The sequence below is a fragment of the Dysidea avara genome, chromosome 7, assembly GCF_963678975.1.
Source record: "Dysidea avara chromosome 7, odDysAvar1.4, whole genome shotgun sequence".
NCBI lineage: Eukaryota > Metazoa > Porifera > Demospongiae > Dictyoceratida > Dysideidae > Dysidea > Dysidea avara.
The window spans coordinates 20,265,366-20,281,665 of NC_089278.1; the positions used below are offsets into that span (position 1 = coordinate 20,265,366).

The 16,300-nt window shown below is 38.9% G+C and overlaps 2 protein-coding genes and 1 long non-coding RNA gene across 5 annotated transcripts in view; 1 reads left to right on the forward strand and 2 right to left on the reverse strand.

Moving 5' to 3' along the window:
- LOC136261981 (adhesion G protein-coupled receptor L3-like) overlaps positions 1–10,116 on the reverse strand; it is a 60,025-nt gene extending 49,909 nt beyond the window's left edge. The window contains exons 1-2 of the mRNA XM_066056088.1: positions 9,913–10,116; positions 9,494–9,766 (exon numbers count right to left, since the gene is read on the reverse strand). The gene's annotated coding sequence lies outside the window, so the exon portion shown is untranslated. The remainder of the gene's footprint in view (positions 1–9,493; positions 9,767–9,912) is intronic.
- Positions 10,117–11,378: 1,262 nt separating this feature from the next.
- Positions 11,379–16,300, forward strand: part of LOC136261983 (uncharacterized) — a 38,904-nt gene continuing 33,982 nt past the window's right edge. Inside the window, exon 1 of the mRNA XM_066056091.1 lies at positions 11,379–11,499. Coding sequence (XP_065912163.1) covers positions 11,489–11,499 — 11 coding nt within the window. The 5' untranslated portion in view covers positions 11,379–11,488. The remainder of the gene's footprint in view (positions 11,500–16,300) is intronic.
- Positions 14,055–15,645, reverse strand: LOC136261807 (uncharacterized). Of its 3 annotated transcripts, none has more exons than XR_010704023.1 (8): positions 15,441–15,645; positions 15,320–15,386; positions 15,163–15,274; positions 15,014–15,102; positions 14,725–14,964; positions 14,613–14,669; positions 14,500–14,561; positions 14,055–14,443 (listed from the first exon to the last, which is right to left on the reverse strand). It is a non-coding gene; the product is annotated as an uncharacterized lncRNA (long non-coding RNA). The 3 variants fall into 3 exon arrangements; XR_010704025.1 differs by having other exon boundaries at positions 14,500–14,564; XR_010704024.1 differs by having other exon boundaries at positions 15,014–15,114.

A 16,300-nucleotide genomic window follows, 5' to 3' on the forward strand; every position in this document is an offset into this window, starting at 1 on the left:
GGTTTGTTTTACTCACATTTCTACAGGCATAATGATGATTTTTAAAGACAGACTTATACTGTATTGTATTGCATAAATTACTTCAATATTAGGTAATACTATTGTAATAGAGTGCACATTTTTTGAGGATTTCTAACAGAACATACATAAAATGAATCTAGTACTTCTATTACAAATGCTTATTTATAAGCAGTAGAATAGCAGAAATTGAGTGAGGTGATCAGCCAAGATAACAGTGGTTCAGTGGTTAAGGATGTGGGTGTTAGGTATTGAATTCTCTGGTTCAAACTGTGGTTTTTTCTCTCGACATTTTTGTGCACCTTTTTAACCCCACAGTGACCACTCTATTAGAGTATCTCAATCACTTTGCTTTGATTTTACACTTTGCTTTGATTTTACACTTTGCTTTATAACTTTGTAGCTCTATTGCTATTCAAACTATCAAAAGGTACTGCTATGATAATCAGCCTATGTACACACCAACTTTCCCATTCCTGGTTTACCCTATAGCCATGAAAAAAGTTTGATTTTGTTGAATAAACACTCATAACTCCATCAGATTCACAGCAAACTTGGTACATGAATCCACCTTTATACGCTCTTCATTTGAGCTAAAGATTGAGGCAATCAAGTTATGCATTTTCGTTTTATATAGCATTTTTTGAATAAATCAATGTCCCCGTAGCACCCCCATATGGCATAAGAAGAAAAAGCAAAGAAATTAAAATGAAATTTTAAATGTCCATATCTCACAAATGGCTGTTGCAAATTTGATCAAATTTGTAGTCTACCCTACCTAGTGGGCAGCTATAATGCAAAATGGTACGCTTTGGAGAAGGGGCCATGGAGCTGTGCATGAATAAGAAAGCTGTTTTCTTTCTTCTTGTCAATAATACTCACGGCGTGGCACGCCAGATTTCTTAGCTGCACAACACACTACTGTGTGTCTTGATTACCGCACAGTGTGTATTATTAATTTTTTTTAGCATTAACATCATTGCAGCCATTTCTTGGCTGCCACTTTTGATTTCACAACTTTTTTCATTCAAGCTATTTAAGGCCACACCATTTTTCACAGCTTAGCCGTTTTTGTGTGGATCTCACTTCTTTTTGTACTTTATAATGCCCCAAAACCAGCCTATGGCTGACTTTGAGGTTTGTTTTTACTCACATTTCTTCTTTTTTTATGTAGATACAATGATGATTATTGAAGACATATTTATAAGGGACCATCCATAATTTTCAGTCTTTATGCAAGCGTACAAAGAGTACTCTTATTTCTAACCCCCTCCCTCCTTCACAAAGCATACTGTATAAATGTTGATACTATGTACAGTATATACACGATGATTATTCATCATTTTATAAGCGTATGTGTGATTTAACCCCCTCCCCCCTAGAATACTCTTTGTACTCTTGTGTAAAGGCTGAAAATGATGGATGACCCCTAAATGTATTTCATAGCACGATTTAATTCAATAGTTGATAATATTATTGTAATACTCTAATAGAGTGCACATTTTTTTTGAGGACTTCTAATAGAACATACATAGAATGTTCTAGAACAATCTAGTACTTCTATTGGTAGATCTATGAAATTACAAACATGTGATTATAAGCAGATTTTAACTAGAAATTTCATTTATATAGCAGAAATTAAGTGAGGTGATCAGCCAAGGTAGCAGTGGTTCAGTGGTTAAGGATGCAGGTGTTAGGTATGGAGGTCCATGGTTCAAACTCTGGTAAGTTTTTTTTTGACATTTTTTGCACATCTTTTTTACCCCGCGGTGACTGCTCTATTAGAATATCTTGATCCCATGATTTTACACTTACTTGGTTTTTGCTTTATAACTTTGTTGCTGTAACACTATTGCTATTCAAACTAGCTAAAGGCACTGCTACGATGATCAGCCTATCTACACACCAATTTTCTGGTTATTTCTATACTCAGTTTACCCTGTAGCCGTGACAGAAGTTTGGTCTTTTTTTATGTGAATTAACACTCACAACTCCTTGAATATTCCTCATATTCACAACAAACTTGGTACGTGAATTCACCGTTACACACTCTTCATTCGTGCCAAAGATCGAAGCAATCAAGTCACATGTTTGCACTTTATAGCAATTTTTGCAAAGTGTGTGAAAATAAATCAAAGCCCCTGTAGTCCCCGTATGGCATAAGAAGAAAAAAACGAAGAAATTAAAATGAAATGTTGAACGCCCATATCTCACAAATGGTTGTTGCGAGTTTAATCAAATTTGCTGTGTGGCGTACCCTACCTGGGGGACAGCTATAATGCAAAAATGGTGTGATTTGGAGAAGGGGCCATGGAGCTATGCACGCATGAAAAGCTGTTTTCTTTCTCCCTGTCAATATACTCACGGTGTAGTTACTGGCTTTCTTGGCCACACGACACACTACCATGTGTCTTAATGAACTTTTACTTTTGAGTAGATTTGAGCTAGAATGTTCATTAAATTAAGTTAGGTGAACAACTGTGATAGCAGTGGCTCAGAAGTTAAGGATTTGAGTGTTCAGTATGGAGGTCTCCCGTTAAAATGCTGGTAATGTTTTTCATGCACTTTTTTACCCTACAGTGACTGTTCTTTTAGAGTATTTTGATCCCGCGTTTTACAGTTGTTTAGTTTTTTTCTTATAACTCTATAGCTGTCAATACGGTTTTTTTTAAACCACAAAAGGTTTGAGCTATGATGATTAGCCTATACACATACAAAGTTATTCCCATAATTGGTTCGCCCTGTAGGCATGACAACAAGTCAGTCTTTTTAATGCAAATAGATAGATTTTCTTGACCTTTGGTCACTTTAAGAACATATCGCATACTAAATTTGGTGCAAATCTAATTAATAGTCATAGAGCTATGGATGATTCTACGCATTTGCATTTATAATGGGTTTTGTAAAGAGTGCAAAAAGAATAAACTAAGCCCTTAAATGAAGAAAAGAAACGAAGAAATTAAGCTGAGTTTTGCACGCTTATATTTCACAATTGCAAAGCAATCTTGCTCAAATTTGGTAAGTCAGGTACTGAAGGTGGCAGGCGTTTGCAGTACAAAAATGACTTGAATTCGAGAAGGGAGCATGGAGCTACATGTGCGTAAATGTCGTGTTTTGTTTCTTCTTGTAAATGTACTCACAGTATGGTGCACCAGCTTTCTTGGCTGCACGACACACTACCATGTGTCTTGATATGTGGCATATTTGGTGACAAATTGAAGTTGGTAAATTGGCAATACGTGTATCTGCCAAAATAAAAAAAGGAGTTCAACTACAAACAAGTCACTATTTACTTCACCATGCCTACCAGCCACTAGAGGTGTACCGATATGGGTTTTTGGCATGTACCGATATCCGATATTGGTGCCACCAAAAGAGGCCGATACCGATAGTCGATCTGATATTTGCATTATAGTACATTTTATCTACCCTACAACAACATGTGCATGTATTCATTGCTATACTCTGCCTGTGGTGGTATACAGCTTGGGTTTCTATTGTGCAATCCAGACAATTAGGCACCCACAAACATTTTTATGTATACTCCCATGAAGCCTTATACGGATATTTCTGCATTCTAATGGTTTGTGAGAAAGCTGGTACAGCAAGTTTCCTTGGTTATCCTGTGACCCTTCTTTTTATTACAATAGCTACTCTATAACTGCTTCATTTATAAAGACTGTGTCTGTGATAAGCTTTCCAGCAACAGACAGTAGAATCGCGTGTATTTATATGGTTTCTCGTAGCGTAGCGCTTGTTTCAGAGTGAACAATAAGCCACTGGCACTAAAGAGCCACATGAATAATGTAGAAAACCAATGCACAATCTGTTTATGTACAAACTATTGCTACTGTATAAATATCGGTAGCGATATCGGTCCTCCTGCTGTTCTGTACCGATACCGATATTGGTAAAAACTGCCATATCGGTGGCCGATATTGTAGCCGATCCGATTATCGGTACACCTCTACCAGCCACCACGAAGAATACGGACAATTCGCATGCCCCAACTATCAATAATATTACTGACTCAAAAGTAGGGCTGGGACGAAGCTTCGAGCTCAAAAGTTAAGTAACATAAACTTTGAATTATAAAAGTATCCTTCGAAACCTCGTAATGCACTCATAGGTATCGGTATCTTTATTGCAGCTGCTTACTCATCTTGCGTGATTGATGTTTGTCTTTTCGCGATTGATCTTCGTGTGCCACACCCATTTTAAAACCATCGCAGTTTAGCTTGCTACCATAGTGGTAGCCTTAAAACACCTTATAAAGTGATAGATAATGCATGGAAAACATCCTTTTAGCCATTAGTTGGTGTTTACCTATGCACGATTGCAGTATAGCGGACACACTCACTTGCAATTGATCTATTGTGTCATACAGTACTGCTGCTATGCACTTTCCAAATGTCCACAAACTTAGTAAATAGGATCACAAAGATAAAACTTTACAAAGGATGTGCATAAATACAAGAAAACCTTGAACTTGAAAGCTAACACTGAAACTTCAAACATTTTATTAGTGAATGATCGAAGGTAAATTTCAATATTCGTCCCACCCTACTTGAAAGTGAAGTAGCTTTTACGCTTTGCTTTCATCTATTTTCAGCAACTTACACAGTGTTACAAATGAAGACGTCTCTGCATGCAATCAATCCAGTCACCACAGCAAATATGAACGATTCCCATTTACAAACAGGAAGCCATATGCATTGTGCTACCAGGAATTGACACCTTGGACAGTCAGCAGAAATTGGACACAAAGTAGGTAAGTCTATGATGTGTGTGCATTTTACGTATTGCGGTATGCCAAAAGGTACATCTATGGATGAAGCAGTGAAAAAATCAAGCCCGTAGCCTTAGCTATTATTGAGTTATGCTTGTCTGAAGGCATCAGGCAGGCAGGCAGACGGGCGGGTGGGTGGGTGGGTTGGCGGGCGGGCGGGCAGGCAGGCAGGCAGGAAGCTGGTTTTGGGTGATATTTAAGGCCAGAAAAACCCAAACCTCCATGATCCTAATATACAGACAGTACTACCATACTGTATGATGTGTGACTAGATAGCTTAGCACGTCAGCTATGATCATTTACTAGGTTAAATACCACAGTTTTTCCACAGTTCATGTTAATCACGTGGTGTTAAATCAAGTAACATAACTACAACATGATGGTGCATGATATGGCAACAGTAAAACAAACACTACCATTCCTATAGTCATACAGATCTGTGACTATTCATCTGATATATAATGCTACTTCCACTACTGTATGTTTTCTGATTAACCACTGGATATATATTGCAGTAAGCATGCCAAAAGTGCATCCACTGGTTGCAATGTGGTCCATTCAACTACAGCCAGCCAAAACCAGATATAGATTGTTTAAACTCCTTTGCTTAATAGAAACATTCTGAAATGTAAATTCTTCCACTCTTTCACATGAGAGTTTAGCCATGTTTCAAGTTATGTACCTCAGGTAACCATAGTCACCTGCCCACGTAGTTAACAAGTCACCCTGTACAGAGACTTCAGCTATATACTGTACTTAACGAGTCACCCTGTAGAGAGTTTGGCTATATGCAGACAAGTCACCATGTAGAGAATTCAGTCATATAGCTATTATCAAATGGTAAGCATTACCAAAATTAACACACTAAGTGAACGATAAAGGCTAACTAAAGACTTAATGAGCTGTTATAGTAATGACCAACAATATAATAGTTTCCTTCAGCAGTTTCTATTGGTAAAGCGCTTGTAGATATGTGGCAGCGTGAAGTGAAATAAAAATTACAATAATTTTGATAAACATCTATAACTTCTGACCACAGCAACACATGTATTTCCAATTTGTACCATTTAGTAGAGAATACTTTGTTCTGCTTGAGTCCAAAGTTTAAGTTAAACTGAACCAGTACCTCAAGTTATGAGCAAAATGGTAGTGCCTATAACAACCATGGCATCAGTCTGACTTGAATACCTATCTCAGTAAATTTTTTGTTACAGGTTACTATCCAGTAGTAACTGAGTAGTTGGATATCCCTCAAATTGACAAGATAACTTTCTAGTATGTAAGTCACTGATTGGAATGTGTGAACTGTTTAAATATTGGTCAGTGAGTGAAGTACTGCTGTTTGATAATACATACCTGTGTTTAAGGAGTGGAAAAGAGTAGGTTCTACTGTTTCATGCACAACTCAGTATGTACCTATGCTAACAAGTTGCATGTCCACAGTTCAGCTACAAGTCATCTGTACAGAGTTTAGCCATGTAACAAATAGAGTTCAGCTATGAACAAGTCACACTGTAGAGAGTTTAGCTACTTTACAAGTCACCCTGGAGAGAGTTCAGCTACATTAACTAACAATTGATGTATGTGTATGTGTCTTCTTTCTTTTGTGTGTGTGTGTGTGTGTGTGTGTGTGTGTGTGTGTGTGTGTGTGTGTGTGTGTGTGTGTGTGTGTGTGTGTGTGTGTGTGTGTGTGTGTGTGTGTGTGTGTGTGTGTGTGTGTGTACAGGTATATCAAAACTATGTTGGGTATTCTAATGGAGGAGCACATATTATCAGCCACAATAAAAAGACAATGGGCTGATGTAGAGACTATAGCCACCAAGTCGAGAAGATATCGATTGGAGTGGCTGGGACATGTAGCAAGAATGGATGATCATCGTTTACCATGAGTTTGTTTGTTTAGGTGGCTACCTTAAGTGTGGCCATTTCATGGACCCAAGAGAATATGGAGAGATGTGTTGAAGTCAGATTTGCAATCTCTTGGAATTAGTGATGGCTGTTGGTATGATAAAGCAAGGGATAGGAAGCAGTGGCAACAACTGTATCTTCAAGCTATACACAATAATGAGCAGGAATACCTACGTGCAGCTCAGATGTGGACTGTGCAGTGTGCAACAGCGTTGAAACCGGGTCGGGTTATCCAGGTCATCCGGGTCACATTTTCTCCGGGTCATCCGGGTCTGACCCGGATTGGATCACGTGAGAAACGAAATTGTTCGTTTGACGACGTGGAAACTCATAAACGCTATCGCGTAGCTCTTTTGTGAGCCACGCCCACTTATTGCATTACCAACATACTTATTATTATTATTATAATAATTGCAAGACCTCGCACAGCGAGTATAAATGTAATATACAAATCAAAATATATAGCTACAGCTAACTAATTACAATTTTACAGTTCATTTATAAGAAGGTTGTTAAACACGGTGATAGATGAAGCTTCAACAGTCTCTGGTTGCAAGTTGTTCCATAGTATAGCAGTGGAAGGAAAGAAGCTGAATTTATATGTGTCAATTCTAGTGAATGGCAGGGTAAGTTTGTACTCATGACCCCAGGTAATTCCTCTATTAAAAGTGATACATTCTGGTAGAGTAAGGTCCACAATACGATGAATAATTTTGTACATCATTTGGAGTCTTAACATATTTCAACGATAATTTAAACTGTTCCATTTCAAGGTAGTTAGCATTTGTGTTACACTGCTGGTGGAGCGAAAATCTCCAATAACAAATCTGGCTGTGCGCCTTTGAACAGCTTCTAGCTTGTCAATATTACGCGAGGGTAGCTATTGTCAGTAGGTGAAGACCTTTTTTTTTTTTTTTTTTTTGGTCTTCAATCTACAGCTAGGCTGAAGTTGCAATATTTACTCAACATGAATTGAACGCTCAGAATGTAGACTCGTTCGCTCGCTCGAGACTAGCCGAAACATGTCTCGGCTTTAATTAATCTGGGTCAATCCGGGTCATATCCGGGTCAGCAGTAGTGACCCGGTTTCAACGTTGGTGTGCAATATGTCAGAGGTATTTTCGGACTGAGGGTGGTAAGGCTCGTCACAAATGTACTGCAGAACGAAAGCTACCTATAGAGGACTGACAGTCTGGTGCAGTTCAATGTCAAAGATGTGAACGCTGGTTCAGGAGTTGAGGAGGATTAGCTGTACACAAATGTGAGACAAGTGAACATTCTACACCCAGTTTTCCCCATAAATAATCTATTCATTGTAATGATTGTGTTAGAAGTTTTAGGAGGCCTGGAGATCTGAAAAGACACAAGTGTGTAACAGAATGAGCTAAGCCCATCTTTGGTGGAGCTGTTCAATTGTCATCATTGGATGAAGGTCCTGAAAGTCCACCTAAAGAAGTGTGTTCCACCAATGTGACAACAAGTTCTTGCTTCCTCTGCTGTGGTGAAGGAACACATGACCCAAATAGGCAGTATCAAGACAAGACAAGTGTGTGTGTGTGTGTGTGTGTGTGTGTGTGTGTGTGTGTGTGTGTGTGTGTGTGTGTGTGTGTGTGTGTGTGTGTGTGTGTGTGTGTGTGTGTGTGTGTGTGTGTGTGTAGGTTTGCCTTGCCAGTGCTTTAAAGCTCCTTGGTGCTCCTGCTTATTTATTCTTCGTACATTTGTCTTAAGCCATAAGACATATCAATCAAATAAGTCACCCTGTCCAGCTACAAACAATTCACCCTATTGCGAGTTCAGCTACGATACAAATAAACCAATAGAGAAGCAAATCACCCTGTACAGTGTTCAGCTGCATAACAAGTCACCCAGTGCTGACCCAGATGACTCACTGATCTGGATAGGCCAGACTTGGATTTGATCATCACAGTATCAGGTGTTAAAAAGTAAACATTACAAAATAGAATTAGTGATGAATATACAATATAATTGTATGTCATTGTCACACACACACATACTAGTACATACCAGCGTTGAAACCGGGTCGGGTCATCCGGGTCATCCGGGTCACATTTTCTCCGGGTCATCCGGGTCTGACCCGGTTTACAATTTATCCGGGTCTGACCCGGATTGGATCACGTGAGAAACGAAATTGTTCGTTTGACGACATGGAAACTTATAAACGCTATCGTGTAGCTCTTTCGTGAGCCACGCTCACTTATCGCATTACCAACATATGCTCAGCCACGCCCATTTGTTAGTAAGTGTAGTATGTAGCACGAAACTGAGGGTATCTATGGTGAGGGGTAGCTATTGTCAGTAGGTGAAGACTTTTTTTTTTTTTTTGGTCTTCAACCTACAGCTAGGCTGAAGTTGCAATATTTACTCAACACGAATGGAACGCTCAAAATGTAGACTCGTTCGCTCGCTCGAGACTAGCTGAAACACGTCTCGGCTTTAATTAATCCGGGTCACATCCGGGTCAATCCGGGTCAGTGGGTCATCCGGGTCAGCAGTAGTGACCCGGTTTCAACGTTGGTACATACCATACTATACCACACAAGTAGGAATGCATAAAAAAGCATAGGTGGCTGTTATTACTGTTTGTTTGCCAGTCAATTTGGAAGCATTATAACCTTGTCAAAAAGTAGGTATACAAAATGGTGCTATTTCATACAAAAGCACAGTATATTTGTGCATGTGTAACTTAAAGATAGACTTTGAACAATGCAGGTAGCTAATAAACATAAATGACAGACTCTTTCTCTTAATACTACTTACCTTTATATAAGATGTTGGTAGCTTCTCCATCACCACAATCATTCTCAGCATGTACTGATACAAACACAAATGGAGTAGTAAACCCAGTGACGGCAGAATCTGTCCTTCCATGTTCAGTTAAGAGACCTTGAAACTGCCTGTCCACACCATACCAGGTTATAGTGTAACTGGTAACTGGTGGTTTATTGGTGGAGGAAACAGCATCCCATCTAGCTGTGAAGGAACTTGATGTAACATTATCTATTATGAAATTCTTTGGTCTGTCCAGTAACTCTAAATAATATACGTAACAACCACCATCAACATAATATCTAATTCATTCTACAACAAACATTATCTACGTATACATCATATATCATATATTGAGATGATTTTCACTACACAAACTAGTAACATGAAGATGTCCATGTGTAACTTACCATAGACTAATATTGTCACTGAATTACTAACATTATCACCATCACTACAAGTAATCACAGCACCATTATCATATTGTGTTAAACCTCTTATTGTCAAGATCTCATTTACGGAATTGTTAAGTGTTTCCGTAGAAACTTTATTTCTATCAGAAGGATAGACAACGCTACTTCCATTTCTCCATATAGAACCATTTGAATCCCAGTACAGGTAAAATTATAAGTTTGATCACTAGGACATTCTGTATCTTTTAGTGTAGATGTCAGCAATTGTGCTAAAATATAATGTCATGCACTCATAAAACTACAGACCATTAGAACTATGAATGGGCCAAACATGTAACACAAGTATGTGGAGGTACAAGTGATTGTTATTGTTGGTAATTAGATTTAAATACTCACACATTGCAGTTAGGCTGAGAAATAGCATTGATGCAAGATGACATCTTCTATCCATCATTACACCTACAAATAATAGATATAATGACCTGTATCCTGAACACATGAAATAATAATCATATAGCTATTGTTGTAACAGTACTGATACAGCCTACATACACCAGTTAATGCCCACAACTTCAGTTATGTATACACTTTATAATAGCCATAACCACAAATGGTATAATACCCACACACTGACAATCATATAAGTGAAACTTATGTATTTATCTATAGGTTAACATAGATAACATGTTGAACTATATAGAGGTAATTACAGAAATCAAAATATAATGCAACTGGCAATGTGAAAAGCTTGATGCTTTACGTCTGTACCAAGCTATGTGATGGGTCATAGTAATCTGGGGGTAGCTAAAAGATATTAATTACTGATATAGCATCTGGCTGTACCATATTGCGGCAGACTTTCAGCTGAATCTATGAAGGTGATAAGTCAGTGCATCTTTATATCTTTACTGACTCACATGTTCGGAAACTCTACCATAAAAGTGCTTTTCTTTTCTTTCTTCCTTTTCTTAGTTAGCTCAGTGTATTTCAGAGATGACTGCAAAATCTGCTAATGTATGCTGTGAATGGCTGTAGTTTCCTGCGGAACCCCTAGCCTCGATATGTTCACGGTTTTACAGCGGCTGGAGCAATGGAAGTAATGGAAAAAAATAGTGACATAGACTATAGTATAATCTGTGCCGGGCAGTAGCCATGAAGTGAGCCGGGTCCCACCGGCCGGGCTGATCCTGAACATCAAACGTGGAACCGCCTTTCGATTAGCTACCAGGCCGATGCCGAGCTACTACTACCTCCCCAAGTTAGCTAGCTAAACGACGATCAGTTTCATTTCAAACCAAGCAGCGGAGGACTAGCAGAGGTCAACATCATAATGAGTCGCCTCCACCTCTATTTCGCCCTCGCTCTATTTTCTACCCGAATTTATAAACGTATATACTCACCTGCTTACAACTGTAAGGTCTTTAACTTAACACGATGTATGACCCCCCATCAGTAATAGGTAGCCTGTGTCCGTACCGTTAGCCTCACGTGCTCTCAGACGACGTCAGTGTGTAAGGTCTCGCGTGCGATAATCGCTCGTGGCAAAAACACTCGCAAAAAACAGCATTGATCAATGGACGACAGGTATTTTTTGTACTTATTCTAAATGCTGTTGTGTTGTAGTCATGCCTGTAGTAGAAATGTTGTCTTTTATACAGCGCGTAGGTATCATCAGTATAGAATTCTAAACGGAAAATATGTACGAGAATATTATCTATGTCTAAACGAATCGTGTAATGTGTAAAAGTCTTATCATATACAAATTTTAACATTTAAGATTTTCTTGGTTGCGTTTACAGATATAGTGCGCTTATATTTGGATTCAATAATGTCTATTGCTCAGCTGATTAAATGGAGCATCCCCTTCCATTCGCCATAATTACATTGAACAGCTGATTTATATTTTATGCAATAGTTATATCATAGGCCCGAGTGGTTTCCCTGATATGTAGAGACCCAAGCTTGAGGGCGTGTGGGTGTACATATCAGGCAAATCACAAGGGCTCTTGATACAACTGATATGTACCAATTGCAGGCTAAGAGTCCACGTGTGGTTAATCATCCAAACCAATACAAGACTGACCACTGAATTTAATAACTAGACCAACTTGTGAAATTCGATTATGGGTCAGCAGCAACTAACGTTTTGACTTGGTACAGTCCTAAGGGTATCACGGAAAAGTTTCATTAAGCGTTTTTACAAGTATTTTAAAGCCACTGCATTGTTTTACAGACTGTTTAAACATCTATAGGGGTAAGCTTCGCTGTAGATTGTTTATCTCGTGTTGCTTGAAAAGTGGGCGTGTCTATTTAAAAAATGTGGTGAACCACTTGTGAATATGCTGTAGCACTAGTTCTCACCTTAAACCAACGTTTCTCAACTCATAGGATGGCAAGGGTGACAAATCGCTTCTGTCTGAGTACTGTAGGATGTAAAACCAGATGCATGGTTTTATTACGTGACCAATAATAAGTTATAGTTAAACCCCACCACAAGTAGGATATTGTAGTTATCAACCCGAGGCCAAGATATCCTACGAGTAGAGGTGGGGTTTCACTGGCTTCTATCCCACACTTTGAAGCAGTCAAGTTCACAAAAAGCTGTCAGTAAGGCTAGACAAGCATGTCAGTTGTGTATGGCTTCAATATTTGCTGAACTTGTAGTTTTATTAGTATCGTCCCCAGTTGCCCATGCAATCGATCACATGATTCACATAATCTAATGCGTGGGCAGCTTGGGACAAGACAAATTTTTACAATTGTGTATGGTTTCAATTGTTGCTGAGTTTGTAGTTTTATATGTGGGCTTCAATTTACTTTGATTGCACTTCTTTCAATTGAAGGTGTGAATATATGTTGTCTTCCATATATGCACTGGGGTTTAACTATCATTCCCAGGATTTAACTACCATATACTCCCACTTTTTAACTTTGATGTTGGGCTTCAGTGGGATAGAAATTCCCATAATTGATTTTGGTTTGAGTTTTATATAAAGAAATCGGCAGTACTGCTGCCACATCAAGGCCATAGTACATTTACTATGTACCATGACCAGCCAGAGTTTATAAGATATGTACCCTGAAATTTGCCTTTAAAGTGTGGTACATTTAGTGATTATACACAGAACCTCACATATGTGTGCGTGCGTGCGTGTGTGTGTGTGTGTGTGTGTGTGCATGTACAAATTATTCAGTTTGTCAGTAAACTTATCTGAACTAGAAGAGTTAACTACATCAGCTGGCAGAGAATTCCTGTCACGGATTGTGGCTGGCAAAAAATAAGTGAGTTAATTCTTGTTTGTATGCCACAATGTATTTATCTGCTGAGCCTCCCCTCAACCTTTGAATGGTGAGTCTCTCTCCCTCAATACTGCAAATTGTGATGTCGGTGCTCGCCTAGATATCTGGCTTCTGGGGTTGTCTACTTTTTTCGATGTTAGAATATTTAACCCGTATCCCTCCTCTAACTGTTCCAACCTCTACCACCAACATGAGCATCGTACAAGGAGAGAGTTTGAGAGATCGAATATTTCTGTCATTTTCTCCACTTGAGGAGGCATGGGTGCCTCCACCACCATAGCCTATACAGGCCTTGTGGTTTGCGAAGTTCTTACAAATTCCGTAGTCAAATGTTTGCACATGTGCATCATTGTTCTTACATTTATCCCGAGATGAATGTCGTCTGCTACAATTGCACCTAACCATAATGTCGTGTGCCTAGGAATTTGAACTGCATTGTATGCGCATGTGCAGAGTTTGAATTACGAGGTGACAGATCTGTGTCTACATGAACTACTACTGTACTGTGTTATGTTTGAATACCTACCAGTAGATACGAATAGGCAGTTCTATAGTACGTTCGCGTTGAGCTGAACCCTCAAAAACGATTAATAACTTACGATTGCTACATCGCATGGGCCTCCTGTATTGCTCGATACATAGCGCTTCTCGATCCGCTAAAAATATATTAAAAGCGTTTCATTCGAATATAAGACACTCCAGTTATGACACTGTAAAGTTTCGCCATACATTTTCAATGGGGAAGCCTCTAAAGCGCGGCCCTTTGATGGTCATGTTGACACATGTTTGTGGCGAAGCCAGACGTCACACACCCACCCTCAACACGCATTCACCATCCGTTATGTAAGAGGCTGTAATACACTTTACAAGAAAAATAAAACAGATTTTGTGTGTGTAAAACAGAGTTGCATAAGTAGAAGAGCTGGGGCCACTGTTGCACTATATTTAGAAGATAAGTGGCCTGCTTATATTCAGGTAAAAAACTTCTTCAGCCACAAAAGAGAAAAAAACCAAATTACAACAGCTCAAAATCTGTTATGCAGCATTGGTGTTCCTGCAAGTGAGCCAAACAACATGTATTTTACTTCACATTCACCACAGCTGACTATCGTCTTCTGTTCCCATTTAGTCAATTTGTCATTTTAATCCTTTTCTCATCACTTCGCCACACATGTACGCAGTTTTTCCAGCCAGCATTTTGTTTTTGAAGTTACATTCCCAAAAAACTCTAAAAGTTTCAACAAATGAAATAATACTGTTTGTATGAATTTGGGCTGATAGTACCTGTAGTGACTTCCAAACACTCCTGCACTGATTTAATATACAAGGGATGGTATGTTCAACTTCTGCTAGCACAATAAAGCAATAATATTTTTTATTAAAGTGCACACACTTACACTTCATCTGTATTTTCATGTACTTCACAGAGTTTAATCCCAGCTACCTGATGACTCCTGGGGAACAAAATCAAGTTGTAACACCAATGCTGCAAATATCAAACAATCTTACATCAGATGAAATAAGCCCAGAAGAAGACTTGGACCCACTGCTGCTAGTGGAAGATTCATTAATACCACCATCACCATCTTCACTATCACTGCTGATTTGGATGAGGAATTGCTCTAGAAGTTCTTCATTACCCAAGTCTCATCCAAATATACAACCGGTCTTCCTTCAGTTCTGTTGCACCTCGTTCGTCTTTAATATTTATGATGCTGATGGACTGTGCAGGGCTGCTCATAGCATACCCTGCATATACGTGTAGTAACATTAAAGCACAAACAGTTTCAATGCTAACCTCTTCTCATTAATCGTCTTGTACTTAAATCCCATATCACTCAACACTCTTTAAAGTAATGTTCTACCCCCAGAGAAAACACCATCATTCTTAAGTTTGGCCTAAGATGGAGTACGTGACAAAGTTCCAGGTTTCAAAATTTAACTTACCAAAATCTTTGAGAGCGATAGATTTCCTTCCTTCCATACAATGAATGGATCTTGTCTGATAGTATCTGGGTCAAAACTGTCTGCATCAACATGGACTCGTGAACATTTGTACCTGACGATTACAATTGAGCGGGCTTGTGCAAAGTGCATTTTGTACCTTTTTCTTGGCGTAAATAAACCACCTTTCTTGCGGTGCTCCATTCTAATGGATGTCCTTGAAATCCCTGCGTGGCGTAATGTATGCCAAAACCCAGCAAAGAAGGCATTACATACAATACCGGTGGCATTCGAGATTCTCTCCGTGATGTTGATAGAAATTTTACATTTCTTCGCTTCTTGCTTAAAGTACTCCCATAGTTTCATAAGTAGGTACTTCGTTTGGCTGTTTAACTTCTTTCCAAGGGGGTTTCGTTCCGCACTCGCTGACGGTGCACTGGACGCCATATTCTCAACAATTTAGTGCGCGCCTGTAACATGGGCTTACGAATAAATGCGTCATAAACATTATGTTTAAAGCCTATGGCTTCTTAATCAACAACCCAGGATTCAGCTCAATGCGAACGTACTATAGTAGACAATACTCGTGTTTATGGAGATTACTCTTGAGATTATTGTAAGAACAATAATGCGCATGTGCAAACGTTTGAGTTACAGAATTTGCAAGAACTTTGTAAACCCCTGTATGCATCTGTGTCTTGCAAGTGAAAAATTTCATATTGTAATGTGATGAGCTGGCTTTGTTGCTGTCTTGGTTTTTCCCTGCCATTATGTGCATCAGGGGGTTGTTGTTCCTCCTTCTGTTATCCCCTAAAGGGTCATGTTCCAGCCTCAGTTGATCTAGCACTGGGAGAGGGACATCTTGGGGATGTCTTTGTTCCATTTTCATTTCTCTCTTCTCTTCTTTGTTCTGTAGGTTCTGTTGTTTTAGTTCTGTAAGTGTAGGTATAGGTAAAACTTTTTAAATAGAGCATCTTAACTTAGAGTTACAGTGTGGTGGATGGGTGTGTCATTAGGGCTGGTTCTTCTTTTAAAAAATATATATATATATAGTCTACCTTTAACAATAATGTGATTATTGAAAATTGCACATCACTCTCAATTCTAAAGAAGTATGCATCAATTAGGAAGTGTGCAACAA